The sequence below is a fragment of the Dermacentor albipictus genome, chromosome 4 (genome assembly GCF_038994185.2).
Source record: "Dermacentor albipictus isolate Rhodes 1998 colony chromosome 4, USDA_Dalb.pri_finalv2, whole genome shotgun sequence".
NCBI classification, from domain to species: Eukaryota; Metazoa; Arthropoda; class Arachnida; order Ixodida; family Ixodidae; genus Dermacentor; species Dermacentor albipictus.
In genome coordinates this window covers 76242252-76270240 of record NC_091824.1, presented here as the reverse complement: position 1 = coordinate 76270240, position 27989 = coordinate 76242252, and the positions used below count along the sequence as shown (strand labels likewise).

The window sequence follows — 27989 nt, the reverse complement described above, 5'->3', positions numbered from 1 at the left end:
GAAAACGCTGCTCTCTCTTCCTCTGAACTTGCGTGAACTTTATTTGTGTATCACTTTCTTTTATAGAACAATTTGGTGTCGTTATTGTTAAGATCCAGGTAGTTGAAGCGTTGTAAAGCTTTTTTGGCATGTAACTCCAGCTACTGTGTGTTCTCCTTCTGTTCCTCTTACCACTTGCTGAGAAGGTCAGTGCCCTCTATATGCTCTAAATGTGCAGGAGCCAATTTTAATGTCTTTGTAGAAATATCGCACAATGTGCCTGTTAACAAATCATGAGAAAGTTGTACACACTTGACAGCATTCATGGGTGTGCGGCACTTTCATAAACCCTGCACGAAAACTTGCTGCTTGCCATTCAACGGTAGGGCTACCTTGTCCTCAAGCAAATTGGTACAGTGTATTTTTGAATCTTGTGAAGCGGTGCCAATGCATCCAGAGTTTATGTGCAAATTACGCTGGAGGGTGGCTCTTTTCTTTAGGCGCAAAATTTAGGCCCAATATGAATGGTAATGACAAATTAAAGCTGGAGAGCTATAGCTGTGCGTTGCCCTCTTGGACTGTTTAACAGCACTACTTTCATTAAATTGGTTTTGAAATAAAAGCTATGCTGTCATTTTGAAACACAGGTGTTGCTACCATCTCCAGTTTCTGGCTGCAAATCTGTCATGTACGAGAGGTTTGAGCTATAATATTGGTGCAAAATGTCAGTTGATCTTCAACAGAGAGCAGGAAACAATTCACTTAAGAATATGAATTCCAGCTTTAGTGCGAGTACATGGGAGTAGGTGTAACAGGAGGTGAAACGTTTCGTTCCAGTTGAAAATATGAACTGCTGGGGTTAATCCAGCTCTCAATAGTATGATTGCAAATCTTCTCCTGTTCACGTATCGGCAGTATCAATAATGGCAATAAAAAGGCAAGTATAAGCATGTGTTCCAGCTAACCCTTCCCCTCCACTGCTTCTGGTGTATCATAGTACCAAACAATTTTCAAAGCAGGCACTTTGCTCATAATGTTCTCACTTGGTTTGCTCAATGTTACACATGGCACCGCAACCAGACGTGTTGTAGCCACTGACTAGCTGCTGGTAGTCCCATCCTGCCACAGTGACGCATGTGTTCGATTCCAGACCATGGTGGCTTCACCGAGATGGAGCTGGAAAACAATCTTTTATGGACACTAAAGACAAAAAAATTATTTCACTTGTATACTAGTAAATTACCCTTCCACAATGCCTAAAACACACTCTTGCCACTAGAAGACACATGGTAAGCCAAAAAAAAGTGCATTAACATTAGACGGGTGGGAATGCCACCTTGAAGTTCCCGCACCAACTTACCTCGTTGTCATGGATTTTGATGGCATCTGTTAGGTCCCAGTAAACTTTTTTAACGGTAGAAATGGACTACATTGTGTTCTAAAGGACCCAGGGGCTTAACATGGCAAATATTGGGAACATTTACTTGTGCCAATGGTATTCCAAATGCGCAAAAATACTTTGAAATCCGCAACGTCACATTGACGTACCAGCATTGAGGCTTTGGTGTGAAATTAAAAACATTGAACTTTGTCCCCCGTTTTCATTTATGATAACCAACACCTGTTATAGTGAAATTAATGACAATAAGTTTTCAAACAACACTTTATCAGTTTAGACTGATTTATTGTTTTGCCTTTAGTGTCCCTGTAAAGAACCCCAGGTAGTCAAAATTAATCGAGTACCCCCACTACAGTATCTCTCATAAAGAGAGAGGGATAAAACTTCAGTTTCTTAAGCCCCTTTTCCGGAGCTTGATTGCCTTGTGCTCTGCATGAGGCATTGGATGGGGCCGAATGAGAAGACTCGACGTCATCACCGTCTGCTGTTGCGTTGTCCTTGCTGTGCTCTGCTCCCTTGTCATCTTCTTCTGTGTGGCCAAAGGCTGTGGTCAGCCTGGCTAGCACAGCAATGCTGACTGGTGAGGGATCGGTCAACCGTTCCTCCAATGTCTGCGTTTTTTATGTTAGTGAGCTGAGTATTGGTGTTTGTATTTTGTGTGTCAGGGCAGACCCAGAGTGTGTGTGCTGTATTGGGGAAGCCCCTACACTTGCTTCACTGAGGTAGGGGCCCGTAATGTAGTACATGGGGAATGGGTCTCGGCCTAAGGCCATATGAGCGTTTTCCTCCTTCCCGCAGTTCGTGGAGGTACTGAGAATGGGGTGCATTGGTCACGCCAATTGTTGAGCTTTAGTTGTCATTCTAGTCTGTGCAGTTGTTATAGGTCTTTTGTTGTGGGTGGCTGTGTCTACATTGTGGGGCACCCTGGAATTCTGACTTGGGAGATAGTACGCGCCCTGTGTTGGTGCTTTGGGATGTTGAACCCCATAATTTCATTTGATTTCAGTCTTGGTGAGCGTCCGCTGAGTGTTTTCCCATTCTCGTGTGCAGGTGCGACGAGCCCTGGATGATGCAGACGAGTCGCACAAGTTGGAAGTTGAGCGGCAGACACTGGAGCTTTGGGATCGTGCCTACCACCTGTGGGTGGCGCGCAATGCCAGTGATGATCCCACCCTGCACCATGGGCCCTCTTGGGATGCTCTTACTGATTCCTTGCGCAACCTCGATTTTTCCCTCTTTACCAGCTTTGTCCGGGACAACATCGGCACTCTTATGTCGGTGGGTGCTGTACAGAAAATGTTCTTCCAGATTGTAACTTGTTGTTTGTCTGCCCAATGACTCTGCATTATACAGTGGCATGATTGTTGTGTTAGACTGATGCTTTCCTAAACGGTAACTTGCTTATTGTAAACAACATTCGTCTAACAGCAGATTATTACACATGGCCTGTTGAGTAGAAAGTATGTATGACATTTGAATTCTATGTGTTTGTGAGCTTCTGCAAAGGGTCAGGTACCTTAGTTTTTGTAGAAAGAAAGTAGACAGTGACATGGACAGTGCGCAGATATATACGGCAGAAGAAAAATTAAGGGAAAACTCGTAGAAGGTAATGATTTGGAATGAATTAATGGTGGCAATGAAAAGGCAGAAGCTGCTGAAATAAGAGACAAGGAAGGAAGCAGTGAAAAAAGGACTGCAGAAGTGAGGAAGCGAGTGGTATTAAGCGAGGTAATGAGAAGAAAATAGAAGTGAATTAAGAATTTTAATGTTATAAGCCCTTAAAGCAATCATTATGGTTCCATAAAAAAAAGGCCAGAAACAAGATACCAGATTTACGCAATCCTTAGTAAGCATAAACCAAAGATGGAAGCAGCTACTAAGTGGCACTTTACACCTGCGAGGTGCAAACTACACAGCAAGCACGAGCCTTTGCAGCTATATTCCGGTTTTCAGGCATGACTGTCTTCTCAGGAGCCATGACGAGGAAAGGCGCCCAATAAAGAACACGCCACCTTTTACACCCAGAGCATTATGTAACGTGCTGCAGTGCTCCAATGGCATGCTGTCAGATAAGCTCAGCCCACCAGCTGTGGCTTCATTCTCTGGCATGCTGCTCAGATCACTGCAGGCTCTAGCGTACTACCTCAGGTTAATTTGTAACTGCTGCCACATACGTCCTACTTACCTTAAAGTATTTTTGAAACTACCATGAGTGTCTAGAAGGCCTACCTTATCTACCTGCAATGTTTTGTGCACCTAGGTGCTGTGGTTTTTCTACAGTGACCGTTCGTACATTGTAGATGCGAGGTTGCAGTTTTGTGATTTATTGGTCTGTAGCAACTCGTAGGATTTACCCATAAAGCTTCTATGGTTCCTCTCAGTATCTACAGATACATTTCTCAACATCCTGCAATTTTCAACCAGATATCTTGTTTCGTTCTCTTCTAGTAATCACACATACATTTGGTGAGAGGTGCTCACATAAAATGTGGATAAAATGACCTGGAATGGAACTATACCTTCTTAACCACCCTAACGTAGTACTTAAGATAACGAGAAGCAAATCTGGCTGCTAACAAATGCCATACGCGGCTGGCTTGCCTGATCAAACGTTAGACCTGCAAAATTTCAAAAGCTGGAGCAAGCATGCACTTAAGCTCAATCAGCTTCTCACCCTTTGAGCCTTGTGGATACACGACACCCCCTATGTATCTAGCAACATTGCAAATGAAGACACAGTGCACTGCATTGAAGCATCTAGCAGGCTTTTGCCCATGTGCTCAACAGCTTATGGTATTTATGTGGCTCTTATCCTCAGGTATTTGAATCTATATGGAGCCTGCTAAAGGGCAACATCAGTGTCGTTCTCAGCCTGCTGACAACAACAATCTCAATCCTGTTTGGCGGTGGTACTGCGGTTCTCAACTTTGTGCTGAATTTTGTGAGTACAGAAGTTTTCTTTTCATTATGCTGTGTGTTCACGCCAGTCTTGTCAAACTCTATTAATGCAAAGCATGATTGACAAGTTTAACCCAGTTTTTTGTAACAGTACCCTGAAAAGCAAGAAGCCATGAACCACACCTCGAGCTTGGTGAACTAAGTGTTGTTGAAGCTTCTGCAGGACACCAAGCTCGATGAGCGGCTCTAGCAAGGCAACTGTCTCATATACATAAGCACTCACCACTTCTCTTATCATCATCATCTACCCCAGTACTTTCACTCCCCTTCCCTCTTCCCCAGTGCAGAGTAGCAGCCTACAGCGCACTAGCTCAGGTCAACCTTTCTGTCTTTCCTGTCACTAAGTTTTATTCTATTCTAATAACATAGTCCGCGGGTAGCACACGCTGCTGTGAACATCTCAGCCAAGTTTTGTTGTCGTGCGTGGAGCTCGCAAGCGGATTGCGAAGTAACCATTCTCTCAAACCCTCCTTCCAACAAAAGCCTGCCTCCTTACTCTCTTGTGGGTGCTTTGTTTCGTATTAAAGCGGATTCCCATGCGTGGCTAGTATTGGTAGCTGTGGTCGGCTACATGGCGTAGATATTATGGCCGCCGTGGGGTTTCGCCACGAGTCCACTGGCTAAGCGCACTGTGGCTCGCTGAAGACAACAACATTTGGCTTATGTTTAGCACGTTGTAGGCACCAAAATCGGAAGTCAAGGCGTCTACGTTATAATCAAAAATGAAAATTGCACTGCTCTCCACTGTGACATTTAGAAGGCAGAGCGTTGTGGGCATGCCCCATTCCGCCACAGCCTTCGCAGTGCAAGGCATTGAAGAAGAAACGGGAGCACAGCAGATGCCATGTTTGATTGCCAATAACTCCGCTTCTGCTGAATGCATTGAAGTACTTTTTACGGCAAAGTATTTCTGAAACAGCCTATTTTCACTATTTTCAAGTGGTGAACAGCCTATAAAAAGATATATTAGTGTAAGCCTACAGCCAAACGAAAGGTTTCATAAACCTATACATTACAACTAAATAAACCTAGCTTACATAAATATGGGGAGTCTGAGAGTACTAAATTTTGTTCATGTATGTATATTGAACTCCAGGGCATTCACTACTACTTACTTTAGATTAATACATTTTTTATACGACTGCATGCCTCTCCACAGTCAACTACATTGTAAACACTGGCTTTTTGTCCAGTTCCCTGTAGTGAGTGAACACAATAATTTGTGGAATAAGCGGGCAAGCAAAAATAAGATGGTGATCTTCACAGTGGGAGAAATGAGTTCACCAGAAATGAGTTCACCCCCCACAGAATTAAGTCTGCTGCCATATTTAAAGCACCTTGTAGTAGATATTTTGTTGTTAATACTGATTTTATCTAAAATTCGTGCATCTTAAACCATAGCGGGCCGGCTATGTAAAGGCTATGAAAGCCGTATGCATTCATTATTAATCTTGCACATTTGTAAAAGTATAAAGTTTTGCTTCTTACGTACAGACTAGCACTTGTCAGGAATAATTTAATGGGTACGCTTTGCTGCGCTGTGCATGAGTTTGAGCACAACTGCTTTTCACTGTCACATGAAATGGTCAGCTTGTCGCTTTCTCCACCAGATTCTTTCACGCTGCTGTTTCACTGTTTTTTTTTTCTTCTTACGAGCCCCTGCTTGTGTTTTGTTGTCTGCAGGTCGTGTTCTTGACTGCCCTCTTCTACCTTCTGCGTGCAAGCACAGACCGCTACAAGCCACTTGATCTCTTTGCCAGCATGTTGCCAGGCTCGGCTAGCCGCCTGGGCGAAGCTGTTGAGGAAGCTGTCGCAGGTGTCTTTGCAGCCTCTTTCAAGATGGCCGCCTTCTACGGTCTCTACACGTGGCTAATACACACGCTTTTCGATGTCAAGATGGTGTACATTCCCACTGGTGAGCATTGCAGTCGCCGCACTTGCTCCTTGAAGGCTGTGTATCTGCAGCTGTCAGCGTGCATGAAACTCGTCATAGGAGAGCAGTGCAAAGCTGCTCTTCTGTCACAAAATTCTGAAATTAGTAACTGAACAGCGACATTAGCAACTAAGATTTATAGTACAAGGAAAGTTTTTTTCAAATGTTTCAAATGTTTTTTTAAACAAATCGCACCGCCTTGCCCAAAGAAATTTCAGTTGGTTGGCAGCACTTGTGTCTGTATTTCTTTCATTTCATTGTATGCCATTGCTTTTTGTGCTGCTTTTTCAGTCATGAACATAAAATAACTTGCTTTTTTGATATTCTGGTTCAATACTCCCATGGAATATTGTCAATGCAAAGCTGTACTTGGAAAGCTTGCTGTTATGATAGATCTTTTTGTAGACAGGATCACTGCTTTGAACATGTCTAGTGGAATGCCCCTGGCGCTACACTTGTATGCTATTAACTTATGCACAAAGTGCAGTTGAAATGAGGAACTTAGTTGCTTTTGACATTGAATCTTTATTTAGTTTGTGGCAGGTGGCTTAAGTAAAGTTGCATCACAGTTTTGACGAATTATTATGCAAGGCCCGAGAATGTTTCCTTAACATAGCCACGTATGGAAAGACACACAAATTTACCAGTGCAAGTTTTCAGCAATTCACTGCAGTTAGTTGGAATGTTCTGCTGATTTGGCTTACAAAATTATTAGTTGAATGAGGGGCTAGCAATGAGGGGGGGGGGAGGAAAGGAAGGCCGATTGTGCTAACATAATTTTTTGGTCATGCATTGTGCAATCCACTCATATATATATATATATATATATATATATATATATATATATATTTGCAAAGCCAGAAAATTCAGTTCCATGATATCTTATTTTTTGTATCATCATTTACCCTAACACTGCCATTCAGCACTACCCATGCATTTGCCAAAGTTAAAAAGGACGTGAAATGACACAAGATGGCATGTCTCGTCTTCATTAATATTCTGCTTTTGTGTTTTTCAATCATAATCCACTTAACCAAGCAACATTTATGAATGAAAGTATTAAAGACATAAGTTTGTTTTTGAAGACAATTTCTTCATTGGTAAGTATTGGCGAGTTACCACCACTTTGTCTGTTTCTAACTTCTAGGCTCTTTATAGCTCGATCCTTGACATGGTGCAGTCTAAAAATGTGGGCAGATTCCGAAGGTAGTGCAAGTTCAAAGCCCTTCCTGCTGTCCCCGCACGAGTGATGATGTGATAGAGTGCCATGCACAGTGGCTCTGCCTTCAGTACGTGGAGAAGCGCTACATCGTGCTTGTACCAAAAAAATTTCTGTACATCGGGGTAGCGGCATGGAACTATACCAACGATCGCTACTCATCTTCGCATCGCCATTCCGCACCCAAAGAAATTACTGACCCAAGCAGAATTTAAAGGGCGGACAAAGAAATGCACAGAGGGTGCCAGATGTTGGCTATACATGCACTAAAAAAAATTGGAAAGTGATTCAACCTCTACTTGATGTCGGTCAAACGGGGTCATTCTCAGAGAGAGAGAGAGAAGAAATAATCTACTCAGAAAACAATAGTTTACTCTATAGACTATTCTAGATGGCACTGCAAGTCCGTAAGAGTGCCGAGAGTCTTGCAATCAGGTGCAGCACTTGTGGTTGGCTCGTGACCCACATTTATAGGCCGTGATAAAGAAAGTAACAGTTTTTGCACCTGCCTCAACACATACTTAACACATAAGCAATGTGGATGTAGTTTGGTCCAGTTCAGTTATCTGTAAAGTTGTATTCAAGTTGCTTTAAACTAACAGCCACAGTATACAATATGCTAACCTAAGCATTTTTTGGCAATAAACATATACATCAATGCATGCCCTAAAATATTCCAACACTTGCTCTCACTGTGTGGGATGTGCTGTTAGCCACTAAAACAGCTCATTTTCATTTGTTCATTAAAGAAATGTTCATCTGCCCCCCTTTTCCCCGAGATTGCATTAAGCCAAGTAGCCTTTCATGCTATCTTGTGTTTTATTTCTTACCTCTCAATGTCTCCTTATTCGCCACCCTTGACCCACCCTAAATCTTTCCTTTCCCCTCTTTCTAAGAGGCCTGAAGCATCGGCAAGACATCGCTTGTTAATTTATATTTTTAACAAGAACAATGTTACATGTTAACTGCAGTGGACAAAGTTGTCATGGTGGTTATAATTTGCAGTGTAGCTTTGTCTAAAGCACAAAGGAGGAGCAGTTGGCCAGTGGCAATGGCCTGCCATTTGCTACAAGCAGCTGTTACGATTTAGTGCAGCTCTACCTTTGGCTGTTTCATGCAACTTGTCGTGCTTCCTTTTTCCCACAGCACTGGCAGCCCTGTTTGGGGCGGTGCCTTTCATTGGTGCATACTGGGCCTGCCTACCAGCTGTGCTGGAGCTGTGGCTGGTGCAATCGCAGCGCCTCAAGGCGCTTCTCATGCTTATCTGCCAGCTGGCACCCGCCTACTTTGTTGACTGTGCCATCTATGCCGAGATTAAGGGGCAAGTATCTCTCTCGCATGCGATACCTGTTCTCAGATTGCTGGTGACACAGCAGTTCGCTAAACCAGATGACAAGAAAAACAAACCAGTCTACGAAACATGAAATATCAGGCAGGAAGAACGAAACAGGGCAGAGCTGTGCTAACGATCTAATGATTGTTTGTGATTAGTCATCAGTTTGAACTGATTTTGATTAACAGATTGTGCCTAGGCTTACAAACTGAGTATTAAACGATCTCGCAGCCTGATTGTTAAAGGCACACTGAAGTGTAACACTTATGCAATTCATACCCGTAAAGTATTCTTCCAGAATTTTATCTGCACTAGCCCATGTTGAATGTCACGCCCGAACTACAGCAATAGTGTGTCATTGTGATGCCACAGATTTCAATGCCTTGACTCCAGTTTGGGACCTTTCCATGCAGGAAAATTTCTCTGAACTTTTGGGGCCGAGTCAGATTCCTTCAGATTACAATGAAAGTTGAATTGGCTAAGTGCCAAGCACATACTGTCCCAAGTGCACACTGTCAAAACCTATGACATAAAGAATGCCTGGTGTAAAAACTTGCAAGGTGGCATCACCTCTCGTCTTGGCATTCTTGTGCATCTTCTCTGTCTTAGCAGGCCTCCGTTCTTGGTAAGCTAGACGGTAGCAGCACAGTTCTTCATATGTTTACCTGTATTTTGTTAATATGTTTCATCATTCCTTTCTATAGGCCTCTGTTGCATCTTGATTGAATCGGTTGTTCTCCTGAAATCTGATGAACACATTATTGCGTATATTGTACCCTAAACACTATGTGCCCCTGCCACATGACGGCTGCCTGAGCCTCCGTCAAGCTGTTTAATTGCAGCTGTTAACCTAGGCAGCCATCCAGACCATTTCTGGTGAAATAAAATGAATTTGAATTTGAATTTTTGGAGTCGGAGAAGTGATTCATCAATCAAGCTTAACTCAACTTTTTTCTTTAGTGTCTCTTTAAGATGCACTGTGACATACATAACTGTTGTAAATAAGGACATTTTCTGCTTGGTTGAAACCTACAGACTACGTTCAAAACCGGCGCTGCAGCTTTTCCGTGAACACACATGGCTGCCTTGTTCGCGGTGGTCATGCCAATCTCCTCGCTATGCAGGGGTGGTCATCCCTTCCTGACTGGGCTGGCGATAGCAGGCGGTGTGTTCTGCCTGGGCTTCCAGGGTGCACTGTTTGGGCCCATGCTCCTCTGTGTTCTCATTGTAGCCATGAAAGTGTACCGCTCTGTGATGCAATCCATGCCCGCTGGCACGGCGGGCCGACGCTTCAGCTTCAAGAGGTGAGGCCCCGATGCAGGGACGACTCCGCACCTTTGCCACTCGCAAAGCTCGGCTTCTGGAGCGTGACCCTTTCTTGGGGCACTTTTTCTACGCCTGTAGTTGACTGCGGTTACAGCTTTCAAGATGTTTGCTTGCTTGTTGCCCTAAACAAAATGTGATATAGGTGCACCAGTAGCCTAGACTACCATCAACATGGACTGTGTGAAGGTGAAATCCCCTGTAAGCTGAGCAGTCTGGAAGCCTTCTTTTACTTTACCATAGACTCAGTGTACTCCTGTTAAACCAAATTTTTCGTAAGATAGATTGCCAATGTCCTTTCATGTTCATGTTAAAGGAAGTCTGTATTATGTCTTATACGTGGCCTAGACTATAATGCACATAGTTTAGGCCAAAAACAAAGGGACCAAGCAGAGTCTAAACATTTATCTAACTAGGTTCATCAGAAAGCCTCAGAATAGACATGTGCTGGTGAGCAGCTCACTTTAGTTTTAATTATACGTTGGGTAGCTGCATTTTAATGCACTATGTACGTAAAAACATTGTTTTTAAAAATTTTTGGTTCCATTTACATAAGCGGCGGTTTTTTAACGAAACCAACGCATCAAGGAGTTAAAGAATGGGCCTCTTCCTGCTAAAATAAGTGGTGAATGAATTAGGATTAATGCAGATTAGAAAAGTATGCTGGCACCAAACTAGCAAAAGTGGTTTGATTGCATCACCGATCGGGTATCTTGGTTTGGTAAACATTCTGAATATCCATGTACATGGCTCTAGGGGAATTCTGCGGCATGTTTTGACACAGGCCTTTAGATACACACTTCACCATAGTGTAGGTTGCTGGCTCACTTTGTTAGGTTTTGTATTTTGCATACTTTACAGTCGCAGTCGAATTGGCCTGTGATATAGATAGTGGATAGTCTACAATTTGAGCACACTGTAAGAGATTGGCTGCTTTTGGTATTATCAAACTGTATACACGTCCAAGCTCTTCTGCTCATTGCGGCATGTGAGGGCACCAGATGTTGCAATGAAAGTGCCCTTTGACAGGACATTGCAGATTGCACTGATGGCAAATACCATTCCCCCCAAAATTTTCTATATACATGAGCAACGACTAAAACAAATCGCCATGCTATCTAATGTTGTACACCTTCTATTGAGACTCACACTTCATGTATGCACATCTTTTCTTGCTGATCTGTCTCTTTGCTCGAACCATAAAATGCAAGAGGGCTGCTTTGTAGACTGTTAAGACGCACGTTTGAACAAGATGTTTAGGATGAAGCTTTCTCTGGTGGCTGACTGTTCATTGCAAAGCAAATGAAGTTAATATTTTGAGTTGGACCTCTGCGTTGAATGCGTGTCATGGCAGCCTTAAGGTAGCACAGTGTTACCAAGCACATTTTCAAGATGTCTTCTATGCCACTGCCAAAACAAATAAAATTTGTACTTACATGCTCATTTACATATTGTTATGAAGAGGAAGCATAAGACAAATGAAATAATATGGAGTGGTGAGCTAAATGGTTCACATAAATCTTGATAAAATAATTCAGTGCGCTAGATGGATACCTTGAACAAGATGTAGCATCACATAATGGCACCCACAACTTTCCTCTTACATTATTTTCTTAATTAGGTTAACATGAGCAAAATCACAGCCATAACTTCTCAGGCTAACATTCATGAAAAGCAATCGGTACCGTAAAGTGTTATCAAAGGCTGGCTTACAAATTAATACTATGAAACACCTCAGCAGGTCCATGGGCATAGTGATGCCCTCTGCCTAATCAGTACAGCAGTACTATTCAACTCAAGTCTATATCGACACATTACAATGCACATGCAAATGATAAGATCACAAACTCCTCAACGACATGTTAGGCTACACATTTAGACAGACTGTCACTGCAAGCATGCCCAACAGCAGCAAGCAGAAAGCATGTCTTCAACATGTATGTTTGTGAGGTGTGGGTCTTGACAGCAAATGCACAGTATTAGGCAGCGCAGCGATGTGGCGCGATTTCCCTGATCTTTTGTTGCCAGTGAAATAATCCTGTGTGCATACAACAAAACAATAAACGGTTAACGTGCTTAACGGCCACCAAGATGTAATGCATAGTGCAAATTGTGGTGCGGGTTAACGCATTTGGCAAGAGGAATAACTGTGTTCTGCCCATTGTAGGTTTTATTTGCCACGGCGAAACCAGGCGGTCGGGCTCCTTACATCATCAGTCCTAATTTGAGAAATTGACATCAGCGGCAACATCAATGCTTGACCTCTTCACCCTCTGTGCAGGGGGCTTAAACTGCTTGCTTGATCGATCTGGTGCGTTTATTAGGGTGAAATAGTGTTGCTCTCTTTTATATTTTTGGCAGACAACTTGTCAGTAATTACATAGGCATCTAATGTTGGATTTTCATGTATACTTTATCTGGTGCAGAACGTACATCAGCCTCACTGAATTCTTAAGAAGACAAGCTCTTCATTTCTTCATATAGAGAATCAAATGCAATAATGTAACGTTTTGAAAACAGTGACAGCAGCTTCAAGGGGAGTATGGTAGCACGATGCAAAGACGGAACAAAAGACACAAAGGGACACACACAGCGCTACATAGCGCTGTGTGTGTCCCTTTGTGTCTTCTCTTGTCCCGTCTTTGAATCGCGCTACCATACTCCCCTTGAAGATGCATTACCAACAAGCCCACATTGCAACCCTAGTGACAGCAGCTCTCTGTTATAGCTGGATGATACCACTACTGTACAACTGCAGCAGACAATGCCAGTGCTTTATTGGTTGCTAGCAGCTGAACATAATACAGTCGATTAAGTTTACCTACAAAGAGGTTAGGTTAAAGTAGGTGCGCTGTGGCCATACCTCTATAAATTATATTTAACCTGTCAAAACTTATCCATGCTAACATTCTTAGTATGGGATTATTCAGAAAATCTTGTAAACAATCTTGAATTTCCTTTTTATTTGCAGTTATTCTGTGTACACCTCTTACAGGCATATGCATTCGTAAAGCTTTATGCTGAAGCGCTTTGCTTAGCCTGTGTCTTAGGTGAAATATCTGAGTTCAGGATTCTTGGTGAAATTCCATTTGCTGGGTCATTCACGAGTACACCTTCTTGAGGGAACATAAATTTCTCTGCCGCTTTAAAGTGAAGTCCAATGCTTAAACAAAAAGAAATACAGCAGTTCTGGTGCACTGATATCTGCATAATTCACTCTAGATGTGCTAGCTCTTGGTACAATGCTTGTACAGCATTTCCTGGAACTCAGAATATTCTGCATACAACTAATTAGACATCTACTCCTAATTCATTTCTCACTACACTAAAATTTTTTAGGATGCTCTCTTTATTGCAATTCAAAAGAGACACTACTACGTATATGCCAGAGGAGTATGCCGTTTCTAAAAAGCAGTGAAGCCAGGGCAAACAAAACATAATGAGGTATTGTTCAAGTACCATGGACACCATGTGCCATCTTATGTATGTTTCAGTGAATATATAGCATTTTTAATGAGAAACATGCCTTTGATTCAGGACAAGATGGACTCAGCATCAGGGAAAGAGCTGGGCTTGCTGTCTGTATAGAAAGTGTTAAAGGAGTACTGACATGACATTTTTTACTTGTATCAGTTTTCTTTTTTTGCAAATAAATGAAGGTCGCGGCACCCTCTAAAGTTCAGAAGAAAGTACTGGCTAGTGCCAGAGTGCCCCAGCTAATTTGCAATGCTATACACTCGTTTCTACAAACCAGTGCTGATTTCAGTACCAAGGAAGTACACTGTCACAATACACTGGCTTGCTCTGTGGCTGCCACATATGAGTGGAGTACTCTAGCTAATGTTTTTATAACTCGCACAACCATGCCTTGTCATATTGCTACATGATGTCAGCAGATTTTGCTATGTCACGATAGTGTCGATGATGCGAAGTTGGGCTTTTGAGACCAACTTTACTATCAAATTAAAATAATTCAGACCTCAATATAATGAATACGGATTTATAATTATTGGATATAACAAATTAAATATAAGATTTGGTAGGTCATGCTTCATTTCAACAGAGTATTTTGCACTAACGAAAGCAAAAACACTGGATGCATCATGAGATCTGTTATATCAAAGCAAATTTGTTTGCATGTGGCTATAAATATGTCAAAATCTAAAAATAGTTGGCTCAAAAATGTCAAATACAGTTGCCAATAACATTTTCAGATGCCTGATTGCTCGAACTCGCATGTTTCCTCGCACCTGTGGCACTACCATCGAAATTTCGGACGACACATGGTGTGCCACTAAATTTTTTAGATGTAATCGATTGGCGACTGTACTTAGCAAGCGCAGCTTCAAATGTGTGGAGGAATCCTCCATGGTGAAATGGCACATTCAGGACGTGTGTGCCTCTTTTGGCTAGCAGCTTGGCTTGGGCCACAACTGACAAGCCAACCTGGCGATTCTGTGTGATCACACTGAACGCATGGTTGTGTGGACAAACTAATTAATTTATTGTTGCTCTCGTGCAGCGTACTGGCACGACAAGCTGCCAACAAGCTGTCAAAATCCACAGGTGACTCCTTGCAGGCTTATTGGAAGCATCAGGCTTGCGTTTCTTTCACCTAGACATGATCACACATTTATTTTACATCAATATTAATGCGTACGCTCATAACAAATGTTGGATCCAACGAACAATTTGTGTTGCTGGATGCAACTTCATTAGTCTCGTTTCCCAACCTGCATATTTGCCCGGTGTGATCGTGTTGCGTGAGGAGCACATAGTAATTTCAACAACTTCAAAAATATTTGTCAGTACTCCTTTAACAACATTTCAACAAGCCATACTCGCATATTAGATGCTTCAGAATAAGTTGCTGTGCTTTCTGTTGGGAAAAATAGAGCTTGCGAAAGCCTGCAGTGGTGTGCGTACATGGTTTGGTGCTGGCCATTTAACTTTTATCACATGTGCAGTGAGGCTAGAACTTTTGCAGCAAGGAGGCTTTGGTCATGGCATTGCGCATCACTGTTCACCAAGAAAAGTGTACTGCACGCTGTAATCTTTTATTTTTGCTTCTTGCTGTTTACTTTTGGTTGTGGTGCCAATGGGTGTCGCTTCTGTTTAGGATGTTCACAATAGACTAGCGTGGCATGGTGCACATCACCCCTGTGGATCCAAGGTGAGAGGCTCATTAGCTTCGTGAAATTGGCCTGCTTTTTCTCTATTTTGCGAACCTTTTTTTTCAACACTACGTAAGCTAAGCTCCTGCTTTTCCCATTTTCCTGGCTGCCCTTGTCACTAATCGCATGTGTACTTGTATGGGTGACAGCTGGTGACACCTTTTAACTGTTTCCTTACTGTTGATTGACTAGTGAGGTCTCAACCTTTTTTTTTTTTATTTGACAAGTAGTATTGGTCTAGTCAATGACAGTAAAGAAGTAATCAGGCAAGATGTTTTACACAGTGGAAGTTGGCACTGAAAAAAAGAAAAGGATTGTTTTTTACTTTTATTGTACTGAATTGCAGTGTGATTAACAAGGATTAACGAAAATCTGAAGCATATGAAATTCACATGTAGTGAAGCGTCAATTAGAGCAGCTTCTTTCTGACAAGCTTGTCTAGCATTGGAGCTACCAGCTGAGGTATGCACATGCCTAATAAAACATGGCTGTTCATGTAGGTGAGAGGTGTATCACTACAGGCAGTCAACTTCACGCACACATTGTGCATAATTCCCTTTTGCTTATGCAGTTGAAGATTAATAGCGAAGCACTGGGAACACACCTGCAATGTGTTCTCAGTGCTAAGTATAGCATGGGAAAGTTGATGTCTGCTGACAAGGCATAGCAGTATGAGCTGGTAATCTGAAGGCCCAACACAGTCTACAAAGTCCTTGTTGCTGCTGTCATTTATATAACCTGCAACTGAAGGTCTGAAGAGCGTGGTTTGTGTGAGGAGGAAAAAAAAATGGAGAAGCACCAGGTGCATTGCAAAAAGTGTTGTAGAAGTTGTGGGACATTTTAGGCTTCATTGTCCACATCTATAGGGCAAATATAGCGAAAGTTGCCTAGCAAGTTGGCTACTCTCTGTGGCTGATTTCTTCTTGGTCAATGTTATGCAAAGAGTGAAAAACATACTTGAGTCGGAGATGGGAGAAGGCAAATAATAAGAGAAGGATATGCCTCATAAGTCGAAGGTGCCATTCTGGGGCGAGATCTTGTAACACTTCACTTTGTGATGGTTTAGAAAGCAAACTGCTTGGCTGCTCTAGCATGATCAGTCAGAATCGCTCTTTCATTAGCAAAGACCCCACTCTGACTAGCCACATGAGGACAAGTGAATGGTTCACCTTCTGAACTATTATAATATCGCACCCCAGGATGGCTTTGTGGAGAGTGGAGCGGCCCTCTCCCGAGTTTTTTTTTTTTTCTTCCTTCCTCCATGTTTGTGCCACTAGTTTCACAATGTGCTGTGCATGCTGGCAGCTATGTTTGACAATAGAGGGTTTCATCTTGTTGGTAAACATCTTTTCCTTTACTGGGTTACCAGAGCCATGAAAGGCAACAACAAAGCTGATAATAACACAAATTAAATTAAATAAAAAATTAAATTATCGGGTTTTACATGCCAAACCCACTAATCTGATTATGAAGCACGCCGTAGTGGGGGACTGTGGATTAATTTTGACCACCCGGGGTTCTTTACGTCCATCTAAATTTAAGTACATGGGTGTCTTTGCATTTCGCCCTCATCGACATGCAGCTGCTATGGCCAGTATTTGATCCCGCAGCCTCGTGCTTAGCGGCACAACACCAAAGCCCCTAAGCAACCATGGCAGATCAACATCTTGTGATGCTTTATCCAACTACGATGTGTTCTATACACTCTTATGTAGCTTGAATGTTCTCATAAAAAAAAAAAGTTATGACTGCACATTAATGATTGTGTCGGTACCAATGCTTTACACCAGAAGTTAAAGTGGAATATAGCAGGTCACGGCAGTTTTAGCTTTGGTGCGTTCTCTGGTTAAACTCTGCATCACAAGAAGTCGCTACCAGTATTGTTGCTGCCATACACCTCTGCGCTAACCCATCATTCTGCAAATGGCAATATGTTTATGAACAAGCTAAAAACTCTCTTATACCACTGGTCAAGGTTGCCCTTTTAAAGACTCCAAAAGCGAAAAAAAAAAAGAAGACAAATGCAAAACTGAATGTGCTGTCTTCAAACCACTTGGCACAAAGCATGTTTTGCTAAAAAATTCTGAAGTCATTCTTGAGCAGTTCTACAAGAAAGCCATTTGTCACTTTCTCGTGGTACAGTAAGGAAAGAGTTATGACTTGCTCTCCCAATGTTGTTTGTATGCAACTCAGTTTAGTACGGCACAAGGGCACTACTGCTATTTATGACCATATTTTCATGCATCAACGCAGGACCCATGCAAATTTTTGCTAGGATTTGTCTAAGCCCGCATGCATAGGCATGATAAGTGAGAGCTAAGTAAGCACACTGATATGTGTCATTTGCATGGGAACATCCAGGGACCACAGATATTTGTGCTAGTTATGAAAAATTTAAATTACGTTTAAATAAGATATGATCTAAAACAAAGCTGTTTTATTGTACAAATGGATGTAGTGCATACTTTGTTTCGTTTGAGCAGTTACATATGACCAGGACAGGGATACAAACACACATACTATCCAGTCGGGCTGAAGGTTACCAGGTCAATGTCACTATTTTATATTAGCACCCATCAATGTAAACAGGAGCCTGAATATCAAACATGGGCCATTTTAACTATACATGCCTTATGAGTGACCTCCGGTCTACTGTTCTTGGCTGAACCCTTCTGGCTCTGAAAAGCTAAAGCATTAATAAATATGCACTCAAAACGTGGAAAACCAAGCAAGGTTACATGTCTTTTAATGTTAACTGCAATTTTAAAGTATGTTTGAGTTCGAGTCAACACCTAGCTGTCAACGGTATATTGATATGCACATGCAACATCTTTGTCTGCCAAGTTGGTCACTTTAACCTGAAGTGAATTTGGGCCTGTTGTATCACCTAATTTTTGTTGTGGTGGTACTTAGACGAGCTTGTTAATGCTTTTCTTCTTCTAAATGTCCTATGTATTCTAAATTTTAATTTATACTCCTGGATTTTACCAGTCTTATGCCTGGTAGAATTTCAAATTGGTCTCGAATGGCACAAACTTAGATCCATAACTCTCGCTACACGTAATAGTAAACACTTAAAAAATACCTCCATGACTGCTTAGCAGAATTGCGATCAATGTTAGCATTCTTATGCCAATTCTTCATTTGTGTTTTTGAACAGCCTCATTCACATGTGGAAACTTAAGTAAGATATATGTATGATTAACATGAGCCAGGTTTCTGAGGTTGTCTGAGTGACACTCCACTTGTTTCAAGATATTTTTGGATAGGCATTGCCATTTATTTGGGCTTCTTTTGAGACAGCTGTCGGCTTATCTTCATCAGGACACCTTTCTGCCATTCACATTAAAGCATGAGAACTTTTTTTTTAAACTGTTGCAATATACTATGCTAATGCTCACAAATGGGTGCAAAATTCAGTGCAGAATACAGAAGCCGGAGAGTACTTGCTGGGATGTATAGGCCCTTGGTTGCTTAAATTTCCCATCCAAAAGCTCATGCTGGTAGTGGTGGGTCTCCTCGATTTGTTGTCCCGGACTGACCTGGACTGCACGAGATGCTGCATGTGCCTACATTCATCGGCTGAAAGCAGCACCTGAGACAGTGAAGGACAAGTCAGAGAGACCCAGTATCTTGGATCTTGCCAGTGTACATTCACAACAGTCAACATTCACTGCTGACATGTAGTCTGCAGATGCTATCACTAAAGCACAGGCTTTCACAAAGGCGTTGTTTCTACAAAGTGAACACTGTAAAGAAGGTGTAAGCTCTTACTCCCACTCTTCTAAAGCATGTGAAATGCAGAAATGCTCTTGTTGGGGAAACTGCTGAACCAACATAAATTTTGCACATAAAACGAAGTTAAACGCCACTAACTGCATTGTTGTTGTCGTGTGTAAATGCAGAAAATACTAATAGTTAACCGTGCATTATTTAAAAGATTTATTTATCCTCACTTTTTCTTTTATAATTGTAAAAGATGAGTAAATACTGCTTGCATGAATATAAAATGAACTTCAACATAATGCCAGTAACTTGAAATTTCTGGCAACTTGAACGACAGAGAGAAACAGGATTCTGTACATAATGCAAACTAAGAGGGCATAATATACGTAGCAACGGGTGCCACCACAGGTGTTTCATAAATGTGCTGCTAGCCCATCTTAGACCAGCTACACATGCGTCGGAGTATGTCTGGAGTGCATGACAGGAGATAATTAATCGTCATCGGCCAAAACCAAAAAGCTCTGGTAATTTGCTGCATTATTGAACATGTTAGTGTGTCTGAGCACTAACTTATTTTAATAGTTTGCTTACTTAAAATAATTGTCCACTTGAGTTTTACAATTCTTAACAAGTCATATTCTGTAGAATGACATGCAGTAAATACAGCGCCTGGCAGCTGCTGTTTACTGAATACTGGTATCTGTTTTTGTAGTGTTGCAGGCACAGCAATTCAGTATCTTCTATATTTTCCCATTTTTGTAGCTATGTAGCTAAATCACAGATACCTGCTCCCACCTGTCACGAGATTCGTTTCTTTCAAATTTAACAAATTTCATACAAATCGGTTCAGCGGTTGGCCACAGTTAAGATCACTTATGCATTTTTCATGTATTTGGAACAAATTGAGAAAAAGCTAAACCTAACATTAGTGTGAAGGGCACAGTTCCATGGAGCCCAGAGGCCTTCAGTCAATGCATGGGACCTGAAAGCATGTGCTCTTAGAGCAATTATAGTAAACCAGCATGTGCACCTTGCTTACATGTCCTTGTCCATAAAGCTGTACACCACCCATGCCCCACCTTTACTTTAATAATTTTTAAGCCCAATTAATTGCTTCATAACATAGACCTGTCACCTTACCTTTCTATTCTAGCTTGGCAACAATTCCCTAATGAACCAAACTAGTATGTATGACACAAAGCATAGCAAATAAGCATGCTATTTGCACAGGGAGCGCATGGCATATGCTTTTAAACTTTGCTATTTTGATGTGTGATAACGTCGATCAGCCTTTTTCTTTGTCTCTTTGTTAGCACGAGGCCCAGGCAGGTGCCCAGCCTATATATTTCTCTACAATTTTTCCAGAGCTAAGCTAAAAAAAAAAAAAAACGCTACTAGAAATCTTTATTTTGCACTTTTTTTTTACACTTGGTTAATTGTTCTTGGCAGTGTTCTTCCTGCGTATCTTTCCTGCGCGAGTCCATTTGATGTGACTCCTTGTTTGTCAAGAAAAGGAGAGGTGTATCTCACAGGCGGCGTACCATGAGATACACCTTATTTAATTTCTTTTTTGCGGGTTTACATGTCTTTATGGTGAATGGTGGGCATTATTCACAATTGTACTAGTAAAGGTACCCCCCTTTCCGGAAAAAATCCTGGGTACTTGCCTGACGAGGCCTATGCTGGCATCGTGGTGAACAAAGACTATGAAAAGCAATGCGTGTGCTCAAACTGGTGGAAAACAAAACACTTATTTGTTTGAGAATGTTATGTGCCATTTCACATCATTTTGCAGTGCTCGCCTTTACCAACTGTTGCTGTCTTAAAGTGCCAAAAACGACCACACCTCCTTGGACACATGTGTGCATGGAGAAAAGACATTACCATCGTGATGAATCCACATAGTATTGTTCTCTGCCACTTCTCATGAAGGGTGCCTTATTTCAATAGTTAAACATGCACTTTTGCTTTATCTGTCTTGTATGTGAAAACATTGTAGATGGAGAAGCGCACCAGTGTATTGAAACGAGTGTAAGCATCATGTCATTGTACAAACTTGTGAATTAGATAACGCAATGCACAATCAACCTTTCTTAAACATAAAAATTCTTTACAGAGCAAAACCAAATTCTGTACATGAATTTAACACATTTGAACGAATTTGATCGGAGTGGTGTGCAGAAATTCCACACATATTGAAACTTTTTCACACATTAAGTGACTCCATGCAAACGAAATTACTCTTTAACACTCTCCTGTAATACTCCTGAATGTGCACAGACTATATCTTTTGACAGCATCAGAACAAAGATGATTAAGTGCCAGTTTTGGACTATGCCTCTGCAGTCCAGTGAAGAATGTGGCAATGGCTATCAAGCTTTTTGTGAAAGGTTTATAGCGTTTGTGTGTGGACACACATAAAGTAATAAATTAAAGAGAAAGAACTCCGAGTTTTTTTATGCAAATGCAGCTTGTAACTTGCATCACAACTGCTAGAAGACTACTTAGTGCACTGAATGTGTTGTGGCCCTGCATTTGCTCAATGAGCCCCGCATTACATTCAACTAGTAGCGAGTACTATGACCATAATGCTGTCATTGTGCTCGCAACAGCGTTATGTCGAGACTGCACAAGTACTTATGAGTCGGCAAGTGTACTGCACAGCAGGGCAAATTACAGTGATCCCTTGCACGTTCACTTTCTCTTCCAGGTACAACAGCAGATGAAGCATCCTGGCGTCCACTGACAACCTGCCTTGTTACCAGCTGCTAGTCATTTTGTGCCTTGCTCAGCCGATTTCAGATTGCCAATGTATGCCTTCCATCTGCAGCGCACAACAGCCTCTGCAGCCTACATCCTTTGGCTTGTGCAAGCGCCTTCTTATGTTTACACAATGTTTCCTTATCATATGTATTCTATGCCAATTGGTGCAGCACAGCAGAATATAACACGTTGTTGTCGCTTCGTGTAAATGTTTTGAAAATATTTCGAAGCAATAATACTCGCAATGTCACAAATTCTCCTCGTGCTTGCATTTCTACATGGCCTAAGTACTACTAACACCAAAGAACATTTTGTACTTTTACTGGTCACATCATTTGTTGAAGCTTGCGTTGTGGTCATCGAAGCCACGTGACCAGGAATGGCAACTTTTTGTGTGCGAGTTGTATACGTCCAGAAAGTATTGTTATGGGCAAAACCTTGCATTTGACTTGCGCAGTTAGAAATTTTCACCAAGCACAATAATTTCAGTGATGGATCTGTCTCTGCTGGTTCCTCTAATACTGTGTGATTCAAGGACGAATGTTGAATAGATCAGTGGCAGGTAACTTGGTTCCTCAATATTGCCTCCTATCATGTTGCTTGTTGCCTAATCCTTGTTGGTACAGAAGCTGCTTGCTATTCAGACTATCGACAATATACATCAGATCTGGAGGATACAACTATTGATGTTATTTAAGCTATTGATGTTATTTACAAAATAAAGGTTGTGTTTAATGGAAATGTGTGTGTGTGTACAAATTTCTGAATTGAAGTGAATGGAAATTATTTGGAATTGTCTATTGCTGGGTATTTTCAACAAGTAGCAAATGAAAGATGGAGGGAAAAAACTACTTGTTAGCATATTTATGAACACACTTAGCTGAGGGCATACATTGAAATAATGGGTGGAGAGCAAACCCCCCAAAGGTCAGCAATGATTTTCAAAAGCAGTCTTGAGCTGATGTACTTTTCACAGAGATTACTCAAGCTGGCAGAAGTTTGCATGAAGAACATGAAAAACTTTGCAAAGGCCCTGCGCTGGCTGTTCCCTACTTTCCCTACTATTTTCCCTACTTTACTAACCTTTCTTGCAATTTTCATGAATGAATTTCACCACACACACTATGGTTTTTCTCACCAGTATATGCAAGGTCTTTCCAGAAAGTTCACCTTTATAAATTACTGTCCAGAAGATAATTTCAATGCAACTTGTACTGCCCTCTAGTGGCACATTTAGTATACCAGCTGGCAAAAGCAGCTTTGTTACACAATTCTGTGTGAACTGATGTTGACTGCTTTTGGATATTTTTCCTATGCACATTGAAATGGCCAAGTCAGGTGAGCAGCCATTTTTCATGATGTTCTGTGTAAAACTTCAGGTCAGATTTGGTGCTAAGGTGGGAACCATCACTTTTATGGATGCCGCCACGTCTGTTTACGCAGAGCTTAGGGGCAACACACCCCATATTTGAAAATTCGCATGTGAAACTGGAAAATCTTTTAAGGAGACATATGAGACGTGACAAACAGTTGTTGGGAATTCAACTTTAGGAAAGACTGTGGTGCACAAGTGGTGGAAACGCTTTAAAGAAGGCTGCACTTCTGTTGAAGATGACCATTCGGGAAGACCGGCTACTTCAAGTACTGATTCCACTGTGGAGGAAGTGAATTAAAACGTTCGTTCCAACCGTTGCCTGACAGTTCGGGAAGTAGCTGAAGAGGTTGGCATCTCAAAAACTGTGTGCCATGACATTCTGACTGACATGTTGGGAATGTGCCACCTTGCAGCAAAATTTTTTCACGGCTTTTGTCAGGTGAACAAAAACACACACAACTGAAAATGAGTGTAGAGCTTCCAGGAAAAATTTATAAGAAACATCATGACTGGGGAAGGGACATAGGTTTATGGTTACGATGTGGAAACTAAGATTCAGTCATCACAGTGGATGGGGCAATTTTTCACTGATACCCAAGGAAGTGCAACAAGTTCGGTCCAATCTGAAGGTCTTACTCTCAATATTTTTTGTATTCCAAAGGTGTCGTTAACCATTAATTTGCTCCATAAGGGAAAGCTGGCAATAAGGAATACTATCTAGAAGTTTTGAAATGTCCTTGTGAAGGAGGAAAAGACCAAATGCTAGCAAATAACAGTGCTGGATGGTCCATTACGATAATGCACCCGGCCACACATAACTGCTCATTACAGTGTTTTTGGCTAAGAACTTGATGCCACTTGTCTCCCAACCTCTGTATTCACCAGACTTCACTCAGTAGGTAAGCGCACACAATTTATTTTTACAAAGTTGCGGACAGACCTCGTACATATGACGTGTGCTATTCCTGGTAAGTGTGGCCTTAATATGTCTTCTCGTTTTAGCAATAAGCTGGATTTATAGATTTATAGCTTCAGGGGTTGCAAATGAATCGCTCTTAATGTGAGCAGAGGCTTGATATTCCAGGCGCACAACAATGAAAAAAAGAGGGCGACACCCACAAAGTCTTTTGCAAAGATCATGATAAGGAAATCTGGTGCTGCAGTCAATCAATCACTGCAGGAATTATGGGTATAGAACATGGATTTATTTACGATTTACATGGCTTCGCTGTGAATACATGTAGCCATTTTTCTTTTATGTCGTTTGAGATTAGGTTGTGTCGCAACGTTACTTCACAGCACTAGGTGTTTTGCATTCAAAGGTCATTCATTTTGTCATAGCAATATCAAGTGAATTAAAGAAACTGTGTCACTAAATATAGATACTTGTACAGCACTAGCAATGGGTGCATTTCTGGCATTTCAAAAGATTAGTTTTCTCTGCATACTGAAAACAGTTGCATTGTTCAAATTTTGATGCCACATTTACATGAGATATGGCTTATATGAGGCAACATTTCAAGTGCATGCCTGCCAGCCTGTCTGTAAAAATCCCCCCAAAATATGACATATCGAAAGGTGGTGAGCAGAGTGATAGTATAAAAGACTTAATAAGCTTGCACTGACCTTTCGTAGGATACATAAACTTTGATTAATGATTTATCTTTAGATGCAGCACTGAAAGAGTTGCAAACTTGGAACAGCAGATACCGACAAGCAACACACTGTCTTTAGATCAAAGTAACTTCCTTGGCAACATTACCATTGCTGATTTTGCCTGCGTATGGAGCTTGTCTGGATGAACTTGCCCGAAGCAAGTTCCTTTCACCATAAGAAGAGTTCCTAGGGTATATGGTTGGAGCCTAATTCTATTTGAGCCTTGCTTGAAGTACCAAATATCCCTTGGCATTCAGCATTACAGTGAGCAGTTGACAGGGTCTCCAGCATTACCATTAATTGTGGAACCTGGGCAATCCTTCCACACCTCAAATATTTCCTACTTGTGCCCACTGTATACATCACATTTTTGTTAAGCCCGAAGAAAATTCACAAGTTTGCAAGTGGTAATTGGTTGGAGTTCAGCCACCAAAGTTTCATAAACATGGAAACAATAGAAAAAATTGGAGGACGCTTAAGCTTCGCCTTCAAGAGTGGGACGCGACAGCGTTCCCGTCGACCCGCCAAGGGGTATAAGACAATGCGCTACGGCACAGCGATCACTTGCGATGCGCCCCGCATCGGACTTAGCGCCCACCTATCACGCGGTGAGCGTCGAGCAACGCAGCGTTCGGCGCTGCAACGAAACGTGCGCCTGAGCGAACGGAACGAACCAAAGAACTCGGTGTCTCGGAGGGGAAACGATCTACGCCAGCCAAACGTCGTGATTGGCACGGGCGGAGAGATAGATAGTTATCTAAACCGGGAGCACGGCGAAGCGTCGTCAGGGGAGAGGGAGTCCCGCGACGCGCCTGGCAGCGGTCCCAATGCGCGCGCGGCGCGCCTCCTGTCGGGGCAGCGCCGTACATTGAGAGGAGGGGGTCTTCTGCGTTTGCCGCAAGATGGCTCTGCGTGTGCGGAAAGCGCAGAAGAAATGCAGCGGAAACGCACTTCGCAACTCGTGTAATTGTGACTTCTGTACGTTACATGGTCATAATTACCGATATACACCGCAGTATAACTTTCCACGGCTCGTTTCGAAGGCAACACCGCATTCACTAGAGGCGCGTTTGCACCGCTTGGAAGCATCGAACTCGTGGCTGAGTGGTAGCGTCTCCGTCTCACACTCCGGAGACCCTGGGTCGATTCCCACCGGGCCAATCTTGGAAGTTGCTTTTTATTTATGAAGCGCCTGCCGTGATTTATCGCTCACGGTCAACGCCGCAAACGCCGACACCGACGCCGACGACACCGGCTTTTCTGCGACACGAGCTCCTTAACGCTATCGCGTTAAAATTGCAGAACCGGCCCAAATTCGTAAACTTTAAGAATTTCCCACTTCCCACGATTCTCCTCTGGCATGGTCAGAGACAAATTGCTGACTTTTGCACGTCTGGACTGTTGTACTCGAACACGCACATGGGGTGCACTCACAAACCCCGAGTGACTCGAAACATTTCCCATCTTTACCTTCAGGGCTTACTAAGCTGCATGCCATGTCGGCCAGGCGCCCACGGGCCCCAACCTAACAGTTTGGAGAGTTCGTTCTTTATTCTATGGAGCGATGCCGTAGCCATTCAGGAGTCTGGGCCCGGCAGAAGATGCGACTAAAACACGAAACCCTGGCTGACTCGCAAACGTTCTTTGGACCTAGATAAATTTTCATAATTCCGGCTGTTCATTTGCAAGTTCTGAATCGATAAAGCGAGTGGTGCGCACAATAATGCAAATATGGGACAAAATGACCACACTCTTCTTGCCTGGTTTTGGTCGTCATATATATAGAACATCGTATATGCTGGATTTAATAAAAAAGTTGCACACGTTGGCCTAGCGCTGCCATATACAGCCAACCGACACACGCATACGCATCATACCTTTCGCGAACACTAGAAACGCATTGCACAAATACACGCGTGCAGCCACGTCATGCACTTTCATTTCTCTTCTTGTTTTGTTCCTAGTTTACAGCAGGCCAAACAGGCTCGCAGTCACTTTGTACGTACGTTTCCGAGCGAGAAAGGCACACCGTTGTAGACGTAATAACCACCGTCCGAAGGGGAAAACGAAAAAGGACGGCATAGTTTCGAAATGGAGCTGTAACATAGCAACATATCGTCGTATTGCTCACACAGTAACAACACCTACGCTACTTACTCTTGCGGACTTGCTGGGTTTGAAGTGTCATTGTGGGCGCCGGTGCATACATGGCATTATTCCGGCGCTGCAGTGAACTTGAGCAAATACGAATAGTGCAAGCACCGATGCTGCGATGAGCTTCAGATTTCCTCCATTAAAAAACTTCCTATTGAGCTGGTTGTTGACGCGCCACGAAGCAATGTTATCCCGTAAGTTGTTTTTTGTACAGTTATTGCTGAGTAGAGGCCCTCGAGCAACAAAATAATAACGTAATACACCGACTGATACCATGCATCACTGCCACTCGCACACCGAGTCGTCTGCTTCTCGTGATGGCGATGGCGCAACGGGAGGGAAAGATGAAACGAACCAAACTTTCTATTTTGAATAATAGTAATAATGTAGCTTATTATAAATAGGTAACTAATTACTAAGATAGACCAGGCAAGTAAAGATTCCGCTTGGTGGTAGATGCGCATGTCAGAACGTAATGTTAAACTGCCACATCCGTCGTAACGCCGTAGCCTCTTCGAAAACGAAACCGAAACTGACAAATTTTTATGGCGCTTAAAGGTTACCATTTGTAACAGGGTTTAGAGGTCTACACTATATAGGTTTACGACCTCCCTTTAACGCAAGAAGTCTTTATCGTTTTGCCACCCTTCCGAGTTCAATTGTAAGCCAGGTATGTTCAAAAACAAAAACCAATGTATTCTGGCAGTCTTATTGCCATGTTTGTTACTATTAGCAGGTTGAAAAAAAAAGCTAACAATGCCACCATAACTAATTTTCTGACAAACCCACTAAATTATTTGAACTTCACCACTGTCAGACATGTCAGATGCCTCAAGGTGTTCAAATACCACGGACTCGCACCAAGTTGCGAAAACAGAACTGTGTGAACACTACTGTCTGGAGGCTCCAGCCTGAATTCACACAACACAGCCTAAACTGCCAGCATTACGTGACACCTGCACTTTGAGGCATCCGAACAACTCACAATGCATGATGT

At 42.3% G+C, this 27989-nt stretch overlaps 1 protein-coding gene and 1 long non-coding RNA gene across 7 annotated transcripts in view; one reads left to right on the top strand and one right to left on the bottom strand.

Annotated features, from left to right (window-relative positions):
• Positions 1–22548, top strand: part of LOC135895885 (transmembrane protein 245) — a 51639-nt gene extending 29091 nt beyond the window's left edge. For 3 of the 6 annotated variants that reach the window (XM_070537146.1, XM_065424103.2, XM_070537149.1), the window contains 6 exons: positions 2429–2656; positions 4197–4319; positions 6020–6251; positions 8635–8809; positions 9946–10125; positions 12312–12543. In XM_070537146.1, coding sequence (XP_070393247.1) covers positions 2429–2656; positions 4197–4319; positions 6020–6251; positions 8635–8809; positions 9946–10125; positions 12312–12372 — 999 coding nt within the window. In that variant the 3' untranslated portion in view covers positions 12373–12543. Of the gene's footprint in view, positions 1–2428; positions 2657–4196; positions 4320–6019; positions 6252–8634; positions 8810–9945; positions 10126–12311; positions 12544–15263; positions 15318–21754 lie in introns of those variants that run through there. The other 3 variants (XM_070537147.1, XM_065424104.2, XM_070537148.1) reach the window with 2 other exon arrangements.
• Positions 9–27308, bottom strand: LOC139059152 (uncharacterized). Its single transcript, XR_011513962.1, has 3 exons — positions 26996–27308; positions 18769–18913; positions 9–1155 (listed from the first exon to the last, which is right to left on the bottom strand). It is a non-coding gene; the product is annotated as an uncharacterized lncRNA (long non-coding RNA).
• Positions 27309–27989: the final 681 nt, after the last annotated feature.